Source organism: Kogia breviceps, chromosome 12 (genome assembly GCF_026419965.1).
Source record: "Kogia breviceps isolate mKogBre1 chromosome 12, mKogBre1 haplotype 1, whole genome shotgun sequence".
In the NCBI taxonomy this organism is placed as follows: domain Eukaryota; kingdom Metazoa; phylum Chordata; class Mammalia; order Artiodactyla; family Physeteridae; genus Kogia; species Kogia breviceps.
Window position 1 is genome coordinate 79481547 of NC_081321.1, and position 18601 is coordinate 79500147.

An 18601-nucleotide genomic window follows, 5' to 3' on the forward strand; every position below is an offset into this window, starting at 1 on the left:
CAGAAAGAGAAAGACAAATACCATTATGATATCACTTACATGTGGAATCTAAAATATGACACAAATGAACTTATTTATGAGACAGAAGCAGACTTGCAAACAGAAAACAAACTGTGGTTACCAAAGGGGAAAGTGGGTGGAGGAAGGATAAATTAGGAGTTTGGGATAAAAAGATACAAACTACTGTATATAAAATAGATAAATAATAAAGTTCTACTGTATAGCACAGGGAACTATATTCAATATCCTGTAATAAACCATAATGGAAAAGAATATGAAAAAGTATATGTATATATATGTATAACTGAATCATGTTGCTGCACACCAGAATCTAACACAACATTGTAAATCAACCATACTTCAGTAAAAATATATATGTCAGTTGTTTTACAATATTATGTTAGTTTCAGGTGTGCAGCAACATGATTCAATTATATATATATGTATGTGTTTTTTTCAGATTATTTTCCATTGTAAGTTATCATAAGATATTGAATATAGTCTGTGCCATACAGTAAATACTTGATGAATATTTATTTTATGTATAGTAGTTTGTATCTGTTAATCCCATACTCCTAATTTATCCCTTTCCTCCTCCCTTTCCCCTATGGTAACCGTAAGTTTGTTTTCTATGTCTGTGAGTCTGTTTCTGTTTTGTAGATAAGGTCATTTGTGTCATATTTTAGATTCTACATATAAGTGATATCATATGATATTTGTGTTTCTGACTTACTTCACTTAGTATGATAATCTCTGGGTCCATCCATGTTGCTGCAAATGGTAATATTTTATTCTTTTTTATGGCTGAGTAATATTCCTTTGTTTGTGTGTATGTATTTACATATCACATTAAACCAATCATCTGTTGATGGGCACTTGGGTTGTTTCCATGTCCTGGCTATTGTAAATAGTGCTGCAATGAACATTGGGGTGCATGTACCTTTTCGAATTATAGTTTTCTCTGGATATATGCCCAGGAGTGGGATTGTTGGATCATATGGTAGCTCTAGTTTCAGTTTTTTAAGGGACTTCCTTCCGGTTCCCATAGTGGCTGCACCAATTTACATTCCCACCAACAGTGCAAGAGGGTTCCCTTTTCTCCACATTCTCTCCAGCATTTATTATTTATAGACTTTTTGATAAAGGCCATTCTGCCCAGTGTGAGATGATACCTCACTGTAGTTCTGACTTCTATTTCTCTAATAATTAGTGATGTTGAGCATCTTTACCTGCATCCATGATTATTTTCTTTTTTTTTTTTTTTTTTCTTTTTTTTTTTTTTTTTTCTGTACGCGGGCCTCTCACTGTTGTGGCCTCTCCCGTTGTGGAGCACAGGCTCCAGACGCGCTGGCTTAGTGGCCATGGCTCACGGGCCCAGCCGCTCTACGGCATGTGGGATCTTCCTGGACTGGGGCACGAACCCTTGTCCCCTGCATCGGCAGGTGGATTCTCAACCACTGCACCACCAGGGAAGCCCTATGATTATTTTCTTAGTATCAGTTTATAGAAGTGAAGTTTCTGGGTTCATAGAGACAGACAGACCTGAGTTTAAGTTTCAGGTCCTCACGTTAGCCGTGTGACATTGGGCAAATAACCTTCATCTGTGAAGTGGAATAATAATAGTAGTTACCTCACAGAACTATTATGAGTATTGAATGGAATTATGCATGTCAAATGTTTAACCGTAATGCTTACAACACAATAGGCGCTTAATGAATATTATTGTTGTTCTTAATTATAGATATACTCATGAATTGACATTTCTTCCTGAAATGATTGTCTGACTTAAAACATGTCACCAGTGAATGCAATTCTAGAAAAAAATGACTCATTGACCTAAGTCTCAAGCCTGTAATTTTAAGTTTATGGTTGGCTGTAGAGCTGATGGCTCTTCTAAATTTTATCACATTTCCATTGTGCTGTTTTTTCCTCTTAATAGTTGATTAGTATTATAAGCTAAGGTCTTACTGGAATTTTATATTATCATATTTTTCAAAGAAAATTTAATTGAGAGAATTGCTAGGATTTGTCTGGCATTGGTTTAGCATGTCATATTGGCTCATGGTTTTCTGATGTTTTGATTTCTTTGGAATCTAATATATTTCCTAATTTGCAGTGATGGAGTTATTTCAAAGTGAGGGACCGAATATTTCATCAAGGTCTAATTTTTCTCCAGGGAGTGGTTTGACTCCTGCGCTTTATTTGGCAGAACTTTCATTGAAAGTTAATAAAAGGAAGTCCAAGCTATACTGCTAGGATAATGAGAAGTGTCATAAAGTAATGACCTGTGTTTCTTTACTGATACTATATTTGCAATACTGTAGTTCATTTATGACAGGTTATGAGCATTCTCTCTCATAATGTTAAGTGGCTAAAGCAAAATTTCCTCATAAAATTTCCTCCTTAATTTAAAATTTGAGTTTAAGCTTTCAAGTTTTATCAGGAAAAGGTACCTTTCTTTTGGAATTTCAGTGAAAAATTACAATTTTTCATGAGAGTAGCTAGTTTTTAGTTTCAGGATAATTCTATTTAAAAAAAAATATTATAAATATTTTATAGTAAAATATGGAGTTACTTCACTAAATGCCTATGATTAACTTGGTTTGGGGTTTTAGGTTGTACTTTTACTAAACATTTTTCTATAAACAGTAATAAAGTCAGGTGAATCTTTACTAGATTTTCTGTTAATGTAGAAAACTAGTTTAGGCTATCTGGAAAGTTTTTTGAGGAAACTTTATGAATTATATATTTTCTATAGATATTATCCAATTTCCACCTCTTTATAGGCTCATTTCTTTTTATTATTCCCTTTTGAGTTGGGAATGGCTGGATAATATGATATTAAATATCGACAGTTAGAAATCTGTGAGCAGGATTCTAGAATTTTAGGCAAATTGCTTGGTCTCAATTTCCCTATCTGTAAAATGAATGCAAGACCAAATGCCACATACTGCTGGATTATTGAACTACTAAATCAACTAGTGAGTGGGCACAATGGCTTGTTGAGATAAGGAAGTGAGCAATATCATTTATTAAAAACTGTGTGATAGACATTTTAAGATTCATTATTCCATTGATTACAGTAACTCTATGAGGTGGTATTATTACTGTCATTTCAAGTTGAGGAAGCAGATTAATTTAACCCTTCTTCTGCCAATCGCATTTTATTCCAGAGAGGGTGTCTTAGGGATGTTAAGTATTGGATAATTTACCCAAGGTTACTCTGGTAGTGGATGGTGAGCCTGACATTTGAACGAGCTCATGCCTTTCTGCTGATCTGTCCAGGTTCCAAGGAAGTCATGTGTTCACCATCTAACATGTGCCGAGTCCTTCTAGAGCCCACATCTCTCCCATCTGTTCTCTGCCTGGGTTGGTGCTGCTCTGCTGGTCGTGATCGGTATGGGCAGTAGAGTTTGATGCTGGTGGCAGGAGAAAGGAAACTAAAATTCATACTTTTTTTTCCAATTCATATATGAATTCATTGAAACTCTTTTATTAATAGAGGTTTGCCTTTTGTCTATGACCATTCAAAAAAAAAATAGGGCTACCAGGTAAAAGGTAGTCATCCCCATTTAAAAATCTCATTAAGAAGGTTCAGGGCTTCCCTGGTGGCGCAGTGGTTGAGAGTCCGCCTGCCGATGCAGGGGTCATGGGTTCGTTTCCCGGTCCGGGAAGATCCCACATGCTGCAGAGCGGCTGGGCCCGTGAGCCATGGACGCTGAGCCTGTGCGTCCGGAGCCTGTGCTCCATAACGGGAGAGGCCACAACAGTGAGAGGCCCGCGTACCACAGAAGAAAAAAAAAAAAAAGAAAAGAAGGTTCAAATCTTCTTTTCCCTCTTATCCTCTTTCTGCACATTACCACCCTCTCTGCTCATCTATTTATTGATGAATTCAGTGGCTGTTTTGTGCCAGGTTCTATGCTATGCTAGGTATCATTTCTTCTTCTTTTGAACTGTATTTTTTTTTTTTTTTTAATCAATCTCATCACCACAACAGTAACCCTTGTTCAGATAATTTTGACTTATGGTTTCAGTTAAGACCCAGATTGCAAGAAAGCCTGGCTTGGGGGAATGCAGCCTGGCCCTGGGAAGGCTGCAAAGTCCAGGCAGCTCCAAGTCTCATACCTCTGGCTCTCTGTCTACATCTGCTTTCTTTTTCTTTTTAAATATTGACTTTCCTTTCTTTTCCATCTCAGGAGGGAAAATGGCAGCCCCTGAACTTTTTTGTGTATTCCTCAGTTTCAGTCATATACAGGGACCAGCTAGCTGTGTTCTAATCTTGATTCCAAATTCCTGAAAAAGAGACTCTGATTGGCTCACCCAATGTAAGAAAGAGTCTGAACTCATTTTTAATGTTTGGCTGCTGACTTGTTTTTTAAACCTCAGCCTTCGTTTTTCCCCGTAGCCCCACATCTGAGCAGGCTGATAGGAAGGTCTATGAGTTCACCTTCTCCTTTGGAGCCTGCAGGAAATTTAAACATCCCAACTGGCAGGAAATGTCCCCAGTCCTATCCTCCAGCCACTAATCAAATGCTCTGCCCAAAGCCATCCCAGATCTGCCTCTGCCTGCCCAAGGCACTCTCCCTGGGAGGCCCTTGTGTGACTAATACACTTTCTCAAAATTCTCCTGGTGCATGTAGTGTCATCAGCCTTAACATTGGAACCAAACTTTGGGTGTGTGTAGGGGGTCCATCTTGCTTTGCAGGGGAGGCTATAAAACACCCAGCTTGGGTCAGGCCCTCAGCCTGGGCCAGTCAATCATGCTATTGTATAGTACCATTGCTGGGTGTCCTCTTCTGTAGGTAGGGGGAAATTATCAGGAAAAGAGGATTTTTAAGTTCATTTAACACATTATTATTGAGTGCTTACTCTGTGCCAGGCATTGCTCTAGGCTAGTGATTCTAAAACTTGAGCTTGCATCAGAATGATCTGGAGTGCTGGTTAAACAGATTGCTGGTCCCACCACCAGAGTTTATGATTCACCAGGTCTGGGGTAGGGCCTGAGAATTTTGCATTTATAACAAGTTCCTAGGTGATACAGATGCTGATGGTCCAGGGACCATACTTTGAGAACCACTGTTCTAAGCGAAGTGAGCAAAATTCCGTGGTGAGAGGTAAGTAATAAACGATGAACATAGTAAAGGAATAAACTAGTATATTAGAAGGTAAGTTCTGTGGAAGGAAAATGTAGAGTATGGTCAGAGGAATTGGAAATGTGAACTGGGGGAAAGGAAGGTAGAGTACAGTATTAAGTAGGGTGATCAGAGAAGGCGTCACCTGGAAGATGAGATTTGAGCAGAGACTTGAAGGAGGTGAGGGAGTGGCTCTCTGGAGGAAGAGCATTCCACAGAAGGAGCTAGAACAAAAGCCCAAAGGATTCCAGAAGTGCACCTGGTATAATATAAACAGCAAGGAGACCAAAATGACTGGAGCAGAGGGGCCAAAAGGAAAGGTGAGTGGGTGGGTGAGAAGGCAGATCATTAAAAGGATTCCAGGCCATGGTAGTAAGTTTGGCTTTCACCTGGAGTGAAATGGGCAGCCGCTGGAGAGGGCTTGATGTAATAGGACGGCATGGCGTGACTTCTGTTGCCAGGGTTCACGGGAGCCGCTGGGTGGCGCACACACCGTAAGGGCTGACGGTAGAAGCAGAGAGAACTGTCCGCCGCTGTTAATCAGTGAGAGGTGGGGGGCTCGGCGAGTGTCCTAGTACTCGCTGTGGCGAGAAGTGGCCCCGTTCTGGTTTTTTTTTTGGTTTTTGTTTTTGTTTTTGCGGTACGCGGGCCTCTCACTGTTGTGGCCTCTCCCGTTGCGGAGCACAGGCTCCGGACGCGCAGGCCCAGCGGCCATGGCTCACGGGCCCAGCCGCTCCGCGGCATGTGGGATCCTCCCGGACCAGGGCACGAACCCGTGTGCCCTGCATCGGCAGGCGGACTCTCAACCACTGCGCCACCAGGGAAGACCTCTGGGTATGTTTTGAAGGAGGAGTTAACAAGAGTTCCTGATGGAAACAATGGACAGAGAAAAATAGAAGATGACCCTAAGGAATTTAGCTGACTGACTGGAAGGACAGACTTGCTCTCAGATGAGTTGGGGATGGGTGTGAGTGGTATAGATTTGGGGCAGGGGGAGATCAGAAACGCAGTTTGGGACGTGTTAAGGTCAGATGTTTGTTAGATATTCGGAGAGAAGTTGTGAGTAGTCGGTCAGGTGTATGAATCTGGAGTTTGGGAGAGAGGGCTGGGCAGCAGAGCGACTTGAGAGTAGTCATGTGACAACTAAAGCCTTGGGGCCGGGTGACAGCACCGAGGAAAGGAGTGCAGACTGGAGAGAGGAGAGGCCCAGAGACTGAGCCCTGGGGCATGCTGACATAATGAGAGAGGGGAAAAGAGGAGGAGCTTGCCAAGGCAGCTGAAAAGGAATGGGTTGTAGAAGCCAAGTGTGAAGGTCATGCATCCAGGAGGTCTCTCCTGTGCTTAATTGTCTCATTAGTCGTTTAGCGCTTCTTTCTCATTTTAACCTCACTCCTTCTAACATATGTCCTACTAACCGTCTTTGAACCAGCAGATGATCACAGCACTTCTCTGTTAGCCCACACAGACTCATGAATTTATTCATAGACCTTAGTTTTATCATGGCATCTGGTCTTGTTTTGCAATGTCCACTGACTGAATAAATAACATTATTTTTACATTTTCCCTCTTTTTTTTAAATTGAAGTGTAGTTGATTTACAGTGTTGCGCTAATTTCTACTGTACAGCAAAGTGACTCAGAAATAACACTGTTTTTAAAAGGTTATATTTTAAAAGGAAAGAGCATTCAGTTATAGTTTGACCAACTCCCTTACACATCACCTGTTACCATTTTCCACAGCAAATCTTAGAATTATAATGGTGTTTTAGTGACCACTTAGCCCAACTTTTTCATTTGACCACTGTGGCCCAGAGAAGGGACCTCATCTGTTACACTAAGTCTTGGCTCTCCTTTTTTTTTTTATTTTTTATTTTTTAAGTGATTATCAGGTTCTGTACAAATTATTCAACTTGTAAATGCCCCAGTTTCTTCATCTGAAAAACAGGGATGGTCATAGAGGTCAACGAGGAGTCAACACAGTAATGCTGGTGAAGTGCTTGGTGCAGTACTTGACATCTTTAAATACTTCCACCTGATTTTCAAGGCTTTCTGAAATCATGTCCCACTTTACCTATCCAATCATACTGCCTAGTTTTCTTGAAATTCTGACCTGTCTTTCCAGTCTCAAGGGCACTGTGGCAGTTTCCATTAATGGGACCTTTTTGAGGTTCTGTCTAAACTGTGCCCATCTGAACTTTATCCCTGCCTTGGGGTTTACCTCAAGCCCCGATTCCTCCTTATAGCCTTCATTTCTCCTTTTCTAAGTCTCCACAATTATGATGTTGTTATTTGCAATTTTTCTGTGATTTCATGTGTTTTACGTCTGTAACTTGATTATAGTTTCATGGAGTATAAGATCGTTTTAAGCTTTGAAGAATCCATCTTTACAGTGCTTAGCACAGAGTAGAAACTTCATAAAAGTTTACTGGTTGGTTGATTATGAGTACTGACTTGGCAGATTTTAAAAGTTCTGGTCCTGTAAGTTATTCCCTTGTGTGGAATACAGTCTAGCAACATGTCATTTGCATACTTAATTTAATGTATTTATTAATACTTTACATCCTACCTGCTTCCACTAAGGATTTGAAGCAGCACATGACTCATGTGGTACGATTTTATATGGTTATACATATTTGTATAAAGTGATTTTTAGAGATGTATTTAAAGAACTATGTTCTACTAAAAGAGATAGGTAAGTGGATGACTTTATTTTTCTCCTGGGCTTCTAGGTTTTACCAGTGAAATCAGTTATTTTGCTGAATGTTGAACGTGTTAAACTTAAAACCCAGGATGTCTTTTGGAAGCGTCTCTCTTTTACTCCTCACTCTTTTCAGCTGTGGACCCTTTGTTGCACAATAGCTCGGAAAGCATCAGAACCAGAGCAGAATGAAGTATATTTCATATTTTGGGTTTGAGAAATCTGATTGTTTCTTTTGGAACAGATTGTTCATTATAACAGTGTCTGTAATAAATGGAGTGCACTGCTGAGATAGATGGAAACGAAATTAATTTGGCTCAGACGTGATCTTTGTTTTGCTTATGAGCATTCGAAACATCCTTACAGAGTTTCAAATTTCCATGCAATTTAGAAATGAAAGAGATTTCAAAATGTGTTTGTCTCCCTTGCCAGTGGCTGTCGTTACCTTTCTGTGCCCCCGTAGAGCGGAACAGCAAATGTGAATAACTTTGTATGAAATTAGTGTGTGATAGGACCTTCTCAGAATTCTTGTTTAAAATACATATTTCACAGATTCAAGTAATGCTTAAGATAATGTGCTTTCTGCTGCAGGTCGCCTATCAGATTGGTAACTATGAATTGTCTAAGAAAGTTTTCTCACCAGTTTGGGATTATTTTGTTGCTTCACCACTTCAGGATGACCAATCCATTATTAGTTTAAGCAATATAATGACTATTACACAGAGAAGGTAATTCGAAATATTCTTTTAAAATATTAATTTGCTAATTGAAAATATAGATGTTGGCTGTGAAGCCTAGAATTAATTTATTTTCAATTTCATGTTAAGATGGTCCACATAAAACTATTTCCAATAAGTATTTTAGTAAGTGTGTATATTCCAAAGGCTTGAGTCCTTGTTAGAAATTTCTTTGTTAGAATCAGAAAAAACACTGGAAGCATAAGGATACATTCTGAATATAAGGTAATGAGGTTATGGAAAAAAATACCAAATACTAACCAAAGTAATGTCAGTTATACTAGAAAACAGGAATATGCATTGGGGACCTTTGTAACAGAGCAAGGTCAGGTTGAGGTTAAGGTTAGGGTCTGATGGGTGGACTCTTGGGGTAAGAAGGCTTTTCCTTTGCTTGAGGAGGCTCCCAGGATTAGACCATCAACTGAAAATAGGCCTGTAGAAGCCATATAAAGCCACAGGCCATCCTTTGCCATTTTTCCTTAAGAAACCAGAGTCTAAAAGCAGCATCAGAAATGAGCATTGGTGTAACTTCAGCCCATCTCAACATGTTCAACAACAACAGTCTCCTTTACCTGTTTGTTAATGCCTGAGATTAGTAAGACAAAACACTTCACCCCTCAGTCAAAGACAATAAGCTTAAAAATGCAAATGCTGGATAAGGCAAGGCATTGGTAACGCTTACTCACATAAACGTATAATTCCATTCAATTAAACAAACGTAGACTTAGTGTTTACTATGTACAAGAATGCTCAGTGCTATGGGGGATGGATTTGAGAGGCATTTCAGAGGAGGAAGAGACAGGTCTGGAAGATTTTATGTGATTTATGGGGTTAAGAGGAAGGAGTGAAAGTTGAGTGGGATTTCCAGTGATGGGAAGCCTCTGAGGTTTACTAAGGGAACCTGAGATGTGGAATAAGTTTTTGGAGGAAGAGAATGAATTTGGGGATATTTGGAGTTTAATTCTCCAGCAGGACGTCTTTGTAGATATATGTCCCCGTAGGTAGTTGGATATTTAGTGCTCACACTCAGGAGAGAGGTCAAGGCTAGAGACATGGAAATATACACTGTCCATTGAGGTCATCATTGAAATTTTGACAGTGAGTGATATCTCCTGGGGAATGACTGTTTAGCAGAAAAGGTGGAAGGCTGGACTTGAACCCTGGGCATTGCTTACATTTAAGAGGCAGAAGCAGGAGTTGGAACCAAGAAAGGAAATTGAAAAGGATCAGTTCTGGAAGTAAAAGTCCAGGAAAATGCGTTGCCAAGGGAAGTGAGAGTGTCACCACGGAGGGACTGGCCAGCAGTAGTATATCCTAGTGCAAGGTCAGGCAGGGCAGTTGCTCAAGAAAATGCTGCAGAGACGTTGGGTAGGATGAAAACTGAGAGGAGGCTCTTACAGTTGGCAATTAGGAAGGCATTGGTAAGTTGAAGAGAGCCATTTTTGTGCCGTGATGGGCCAGAAACGTTTTGCAATTGGCTAAGGAATAAATGTAAATGGAGACTAGTAACAAGAAAAGACTACTCCTGTGAAATTTGGTGGTGAAGATAAGAGGAAAGTGGGCAGAGGCTTGAGGGGGAAGGTGGGCTTAAGGAAAGAATTTTGGAGGATGGAGAGAAGGGAGCCAGCGGAGAGGGAGAGCCTGAGGATATATGGTGGTAGAGCTAGGTGGATATCAGAGCACATGGGATGGGGAACAGGGGGTTCAGATCATTTGCTGTGAGGAATATGAACAAGTAGACATCAGGGATAAACGGAAGTGTTGCTGAGAATCACTAATGACTCAGTTGATGTTATGTAACGTGCACTGTAGTAGAGTCCCATTCCTTATGGTTGAGGGCTACATTTGATGCATCTTTATATCGCAGGGCCTAGAATAGTGTCATGGTAGGTGTTGAGCAAATGCTAGTTTGAGTGGGAAACAAAAAAGGAATGAGGTGAACAAATAAGTGAATAATTGATTGATCTTTGTGGCAGGGATAGAAAAGTCGAACGGTGACATCTATGCAAGGTCAGGCAAGTTGATTATTGCATAAAATAAGGGGTGCAGAATCTGAAGTGCTAGAGAGGTCACTATGGAAATGACTGACCAGAGCCCGAGCTGGGTAGGGCAGGAAATAGAGCCAGAGGGAGGCGATAGTCTGGACTCACTGTGTATGTCTAGGTACTCATGGTCATCGCGAGCACAAAGAAAGTTTAGTATGAGTTGCAGAAGCTGGAGAACTAAAAGCCTCTGGGCAAAGGCAATTTCAGAGTTTAACATGGTGGTGAAACAGATCGTCTTCAGGTGTGAGTTACTGATGTCAGATCCTTTCCCGTTTTATAGGGATAGAGGGTATGGAGAGTGGGGGGACTTGAAGCTTAGGAGAGAGGGTTTGTCACCAAGTAAGGCTTAAGGGCAAGGAAGGGACTATGGAAACAAAGAAGGAAGACTGCAGATTTCACAGTTTTGCCAGTGGTTGGCACTGTTGACTGTGATTTAGAAAAGATAATTAGAAGTAACTCGGCCCCTCCACCGCCCCACCCCCAATCTCTCTGTCTCTACCTCTCTTTAACCGTGGCTGATTTTGCTATAAATAACCCTCACTTTCAGAGAGTTTATTGATTGAAATATTGGGCCTAGTTCCCAAACTTCTGAATATCTATAGCGATTTCATTATATTGATAGAACAGAACTTTATATATCAGAACCAGAAAACTTTGCCAGTAGTTATTTTTATGTATCCATGACATAATACGTCAACAGCTTAATTTTCTTAGTTATGAACTTGTTAAGAATAGTCTTTAATTTCAATTTAAACAGCTGTGCAAGAGTAACTGTTCCACAAACTTTTGTTCCATAAACTTTTGCTGCTGTCTTGGGATCATTGTGTCAGTATTAAGAACAAATCAATCTAAAAAGTCGAGTTCACATGCTAAATCATTTTATACCTGTAACATCATTTACTTCTTTTTGCAGATTACATTCAGATATTTTGGCAGAGAGTTCTTCAATTCTCTTATACCTTTTTCTTAGAAATATTTTTGTAACAAGTGACATTAAAATTAAAGAAGAAAAACTTTTCTGTGATAATATTAAAGGCAATGAGATTTTCCCCTCTCAACAAGTAAGTGAATTAAAGTGATTGCACATGTGCTGATTTCCCTGTGTTTGTTGATGTTTCAAGTTTATGTTCTTTGGGGATTGCATATCCTGGCTTGTGAATGGACTGAGAGGCCTTTGCATGGTCACCTCTTATTGATAGGTTCTCAGGGTGCTTATAAACATTGCTCTTCGTACATCAGCAACCTTACAATGCTCTTGCTTTTAGTAACAATCCTACATTATTTTTTTCAATCTAGATTGAGGTTCACTTCTTTTTCTCTCTTTCCTTCTTTACTCACCTTAGGTGTATGGAGACTTTTACCATATTTTTTTTTCTTTTACAGTTGCTTTTTCCTATCATCCACTTATTCATTCATTCATTAACCAATAAATTGTTACGTGAGACTGTGCCAGTTTCTGCGGATATGAAAGTGAGAAAAACATGATTCTTTGCCTAAGACAAGTTCACAGTCTTGTAGAGCCCAAGCATTCACAGCCATCGACCTGTTCCTACTACATTGCATTTAGTTTCTTTTTTTCATAATCTAGTCTGAAAATAAGGACAGTGTTTAAGTACTTAAGTGAATTCCAGAATGCTAGACTACCATTCTAATAATAATTTGCTGTGTGGAAATTTCTGGTTACCACTCATACTGTTTTCTGTGTTCATAATCTTGTGTGTATATACAGACAGATAATGAAGTCTTTCCCCAAGAAAGAGAAATAAGGAATAAGATAGCATTCTTACTCTTTTTAAGTGGCGTTTAATCACACAAAGCCTAAGTTTACATTTTACTTTAAGTAGCAGAAGTATAACAGGAGATTAGTTTGGTCTATTGAAAATTTACCTTTTTTTTTTTTAAAGTAGCAGAAGTATAATAGAAGATTTAGTTTTGTCTAGAGTAAATTTACCATTTTCTCACAAATCCAGGAGGGATATAAGACACTGTTAATCATGTAGGACCAACATTACAGCAATATTATATTTTAATTATTATTGTTATAATTTATGTTTTTGAAAAAGCTAGATTTTTTTCCCCTAAACTATAGCCAAGATTTTATCTTACCAATTAAAAACGATTGGTTCCTTTTCTGTCACTAGTGGTATTTGTATTGTAATTTATAAAAAATTCTAAAGTTTAATTCTAAGATCGTGTCATCCATATGTAGCATTATTGGGGAGTAAGAGTTGTTCCTGAATTTAGGTTTTTCTTTATATCAACCTTCCTGTTATTGTTAAGCCACAAGGATCATACTTCCTATCCTTTCTTCTCATTAGCGACACATGAGTTAAGTGCCTGATGTTCAACTTGAGTAACAATACCCGTTCCTTTACAGATTGCTAGACTAACTGAATGTGAGAGAGTATTAGTGGCATTGGAACTGAGCAACTACCTAAATGATTCCAGTTATGCCCTTCAAGCTGTTACTCAATGTTATGGCCTCCTTGCTCCTATCATCTATCACAATATTGTTTTGGTACCTGTTGTACGGGTAAGGGTATTTTTTTCCCCCCAGATAAGGGTATTTTACAAAGGAAACTCAATAATGCATTTTGGAAAAGAAAAAGCAATGTGTCCTTAGAAAGTACAAATAGGTCAAGAATTATGAAATTTCATGACTTAACTGAAAAACGTTTTAATAATTTAAATTGTATGTCTGGGCGAATAGAAATAAGGACTTAAAATGTGTTTCCCTGAAAACCGTCAGCCCCATTGCTGTCCATATTTAAATATTGGCAATATACTTCTCTAGGTTTTTGAAGTTATTTCAATTTTTATGTTCTTGTAATGTTAGAAACAGCAATATTTATTCAAAGCATATTGTTAAAGCCATCATCTAAGGGGAAAAACTGATGGATGTCCCGGGAGAAAAAAGGCTTGATGTCTCTGTGATGGAGTTGGAATTTTTGGAAAAAGGGTAGGTGGGACCTGGCTGAAGGGATTATATTAGTTGTCTATGCTTCCTAACAAATCACTATAAACTCAATGGGTCAAAACAACACCCATTTACTATTTCATAGTCTCTGTAGGTCAGGAGGCTGGATACAGGTTGTCTGGATCTTCTGATCAGGGTCTCCTCAGGCTAAAATCAAGGTGTTCTTCAGAGCTGTGATCTCACCTGAGTCTCTGGGTTCCCTTCCAGACTCATTGGTTGTTGCGAGAATTCATTTCCTTGTGGCTGTGCGATGAGGTCCTTAGTTCTGAAGGGCTGGCTACCAGTGCCCTGCCACATGGTCTTCTCCACCACATGGCAGTTTGCTTCTTCCAGGCCAGCAGGGGAGTATCCTCTAAGATGCACGAGGAGTCTTATATAATGTAATGTAGTGATGAGAGTGAGCATCCCATCACAGGTTCTAGTTGCCCCTCAAGGAAAAGGGATTATACAGGGCTTGTACACCAGGGGCGGAATCTTGAGGACTGTCTTAGAATTCTGCCGACCACAGGAAGCAATGAGAGAAGTAAGATTTGACTGCTGATACTTACACAAAGTCATCATTATCACCATCATTGGCTGTCACCATCATCATTGACTCAGATTTTGAGAATCAAGAAGATATGAGTGAACTCATGCAGAGTATAAAGTGTTTAATTCACCACTGAGGAAACTAACCCCAGAGCTTCAGGAACTTAACAAATATTCCCCTTGGAGGGGCTAAACTGGAGCATAGACATGCCCCCTTCTGTCACATGCCCCCCACCTAGTAAGTATTGGGTTGGCCAAAAAGTTCATTTGGTTAATAAATTCATTGTTCAGTGAAGTTCTTGGTGAAAATGAAAAATGTGTCTTATTTTTATTTAAAACCAAACAAACTTTTTGGCCAACTCAGTAGTTCAGCTGTTGAAGAGTTCTGCCTCCAAAATCCAAAATCTAGACTCATAGCTGGCAGTTCCATGTCACTTGTGAGTGGATCAGAGCAGTGTTCTCAGATGTGGAATATGCTTCTTCCAGACCCCAAAAGCATTTCCCTGGTATTGTTCTGTCTTCTTAGAGGTGAGAGATTCTAGATGTCAGACCTACTTTGGAGGGAGTGTCTCAGCACGTCCCAGACATTTCATTAATGTGTCAGGCCCCTGGCTCTTCTTAGGGTTTATTTCTACCCTCTGGAGGACATGCATCTCACGTCTGCAACGTATTTGCCATTTCTTGTTTATTAGGCTCCATTAACATGGTTTATTGACGGCGGTCCAGTGTTTTGTTTTGAGACGTGTCCAGAAAGTTCAGGTTCTTTCATAAAATATTAGGTCAGAGGGTGGGAGAGTTATGTGGCAAGACTCTAAATGTATGTTCTTGTCTGCCCAGTGTGACTGGGAACTCCTTCTGATACTTCTTCCCCATAGGAGATTACTTCTGTCCAATAGGATAGAAAAGACAGCATTAGCCATATCGTGGCACCCCTTTTAGTGTGCTCCAGCAAAGACACCACCCTGGGAACAGCGCCTGCAATAGATGCTTAGTTGGTTGAGTTCACGGTAGTCCCCTGTCATTCTCCAGGATCCCACTGCTTCAGGATGCCTTTAACTCAGAATGTGGGTTGTATCTATGAGGAAGACCTTAGGAAAGGAGTTTCAAATTCAATTGTATTATTCAGAGCAGGAAAAGATGAGTGGGGCACAGGAGAGATTCCAGAAATAGGCCTCACTTTGGATGAGAATGTAGTATATATGATGGAATTGGCATTCCACTTCAGTGGGAAGATAATGGATATTTTTAGTAAATGGTGGTGAAACATTTGGATATTCCTCTGAAAGAAAGTAGAATTTGACCCCTATTTTGTACCATACATAGAAAGTCCAGGTGTGTTAAAGACTTAGATGTGAAAGAAATCCAAAACTTTTAGGGAAAAAAAAAAAAAACCCAAGAGATTACATGTGCAACCCAGGGTTGGGGAACATTTTCTAACCAAGATAGAACTCTTGGAAATAACAAGAAAAATAAGACATATTTGACTATATTTATGGCAACCCGTGTGTGACGAAAGAGACCATAACAAAGATAGTAGACAATTTAGGGGTCTGGGAAAAGTAACACTGTTGAGGGTACATATATATAACAAAAAGTCTTACAAACTGACAGTAACTAATAAAAAATGGGCACAGGATAATAATAGGCAGTTTACAGGAGAGCAAATTCAAGTAGCCAAAAAACATATGAAAAAATACTCAAATTCTGAATAGCCACAGAAATGCACATTAAATCAGTAATATAATATCACTAGTAGAGTTGAAAAGATCTGTAACTCCTATTGCTGGTGAGAATGTGGGGCAAAGACATTCCCTTTCATTGGTGGGAGAAATGTGAATTTTATCGGGTTTGAAATTTGGGAAAGGAATCTTAATTTTAATTAAACTGAATATAATTTAAGTAAAATTAAAAGCAAATATACCTGACATAGAAATTCCTCTGCTAGTAATTTTTCCCATAGAGTAAGATTTTAGTGAATTAAAAAGTACATTTACCCAACACAACTGTCCCTTTATTAGAAATTTATCCCATAGATTAAAATCACCCCTAGTTCCACCTGTTGGTTCCATGTGTTCTACCTGCTGGGAACACAGTGCCACGTAAGGGTCACTGATTTAGAGTATATACTGTGCCCTGGAGAACGGTGCCTCACCTTCGCTGGGTATCATCTCAAAGCTGGCACCTCACTTGCCACTCATTTTGGCAACTGAGCTTGTATAAGGGTGTTTTTTCTGTTGTTGCTTTTGTGTGTCCGTGCCACACTGCTTGTGGGATCTCAGTTCCCCAACTGGGGGATTGAACCCAGGCCATGGCAGTGAAAGCGCTAAGTCCTAACCACTGGACCACCAGGGAATTCCCTGTATAAGCATGTTTATTGTGGCATTCTTGATGGTGGCCAAAAAGCTGGAGACAAAGAGGGCATGCAGTAACAGGAGGATGGCCAGTACTGCCAGATTGTAAAACATCAACCTTAAAACTGCAACAGGAAGAATCTGGAAATGGCTGAATAAATTATGATTGGTTCACACTAAATAATATTATGCAACCATTAGAAATGATGAATTAGAGGTATACCTGTAGACTTGGAGGGATTTTTCACAAGACATGCTTGAAGGGGAGATGCAGAGTTCAGAAAAGTGTGTATAAATTTCATTTTGTAAAATAACATTAACCCTCCATATATGTATATATATATACACGCACACACACACATAATTACATGAGCCTAGAGAAAACTACAGAGCTACTAGGTTGTTAACACGATTTGGGGATATGGTACAGTAGGGTGGGAGAGGGTGATGACGGAGAGGAGGAATTAACGCAGCATTAAAAAAAAATTCATAATTGTTCTGTAACAACAGTAATAATATTGTTAGAATGGTGGCTTGAAGCAATTAATGTGCCCACAAAGGACCGACCTCCATATATTAATTTGTCTTTTGGAGTAATCTGAATGATGAATAGATTGATGCAATTTCAGCTCTGCTTTTCTGATAGTAATATTGCCCAGAACTGTGAGGCAGTATTGAAAGCTAAACTTAATTGTCTAGCTCCGGATCAAATTCAGGATCACATAATATGAAGAGTAGTTAAGGAAGTAAGTGCCAATGTTAATTGATTTCCTGGGATATGAGTGCTTGGTTTTAATTTTAAAGGAAAGTATTATTTCAAGTACCCGTATCACTGTATATTTAATATGGTACATCTTTCTCCATGTGGTTTTTCAAAGTCCTCCTAAGCCTGAGTGTGATCTTTAGTTTCTTGTATACATGTAACATTCTGCCTGTGTCTTTTACGGCACTTGTCAAAATGAGCTTTGTTTTATTTATTTGTATATTTATTTGATCCTCTCCAGTAGTTTTCAAGTTACTTTAGATGAAGGACTCATCTGAAAATTGAATTTATCAATTTTATCTCCACGTACACTTCTTTATACATAATAAGCAATTTAACCGTAATTATTAATGACAATAAAATTTGATGGCTTAAAACCTTCATGATTTGAATAGAGCATTTTTTAATGAGTAAGGATGATAGTTTTCAAAAACAACCATTGTGCTTCTATATTTCAGATCTTGATAAAGTGTGTTGTGGTTTTGCAAGGACTACCAAATATTCACTCAAAGAAACATATCCCGAGCTTTGAAAGTGTACAGCACATGATAGCTTGTTCTGTCTTCTACATAACAAAGGTATTTATCTCATTCTTTGTCTAGTGTCATGAAACTTAGGAGCCCTAATGGTTTAGCAAGTTAAGCTACTTGTAATCACAGTAATTAGAATACTTTGAAAAATAATACCCCCAAAGCATTTTAGATCAAAAGTAGCCTGAGCAGGCTAGTTGCTAAAGTCTGGAAGGGCCTCTCTTAGGCTAGGGAGAGGGGGCTGGAAAGAGGACATTTTATGGGACCTCATTCGTTTTAGAAACAAGAAAGAACAAGATACCAGAGGCAGAGAGGTAGGCTTATGTATCCTCACTGCTTGGCTCAAAGGCCAGCATTGTGTGTTTCTTCAAAGGCTTTGGTTGACTGAATCCAGTGAATCTCTTCAAAGAAGGGCCATATTTACCTACCTATTTTATGTAGTCTTCCCAGAACCTTTCTGATTTGGCAGTGATCTGGAAGAATACTGCATGGATGGGCTGATATGATGGGCCTTAAGTTTGCTTCTGTGGAGGTCTGGCAACAGAGAGGCCTCTACCCTCTACCTTAGCAAAAAGGTCATGATCTGCTGGCAATTCAGGCTCCTGGCCTGACCTCAGGAGCAGAAAATCATATTCCTTCTGTCATCACTCACTGGTTTGCCACTGTTGGAGAGACATCTATGACCTGGTCTGTGTAGATGCTGAGGCAGGATAAGCCTTTAGCAGGAAGAAAAATAACAACTCACTTAAGGGAACTCAGAACCCCAAGGGGGAAAGAGCAGGCCGAACGCTAGAATAATTGTGTTATTTACCCTTACCATGTTGAAAAGGATCAGAGATGAC

General features: G+C 39.4%; 1 protein-coding gene across 2 annotated transcripts in view; it reads left to right on the plus strand.

Moving 5' to 3' along the window:
• CFAP54 (cilia and flagella associated protein 54) overlaps positions 1 to 18601 on the plus strand; it is a 281143-nt gene that overhangs the window by 77075 nt on the left and 185467 nt on the right. For both annotated transcript variants that reach the window (XM_059082492.2, XM_059082493.2), the window contains exons 23-26: positions 8420 to 8556; positions 11524 to 11671; positions 12988 to 13143; positions 17688 to 17807. In XM_059082492.2, coding sequence (XP_058938475.1) covers positions 8420 to 8556; positions 11524 to 11671; positions 12988 to 13143; positions 17688 to 17807 — 561 coding nt within the window. The remainder of the gene's footprint in view (positions 1 to 8419; positions 8557 to 11523; positions 11672 to 12987; positions 13144 to 17687; positions 17808 to 18601) is intronic.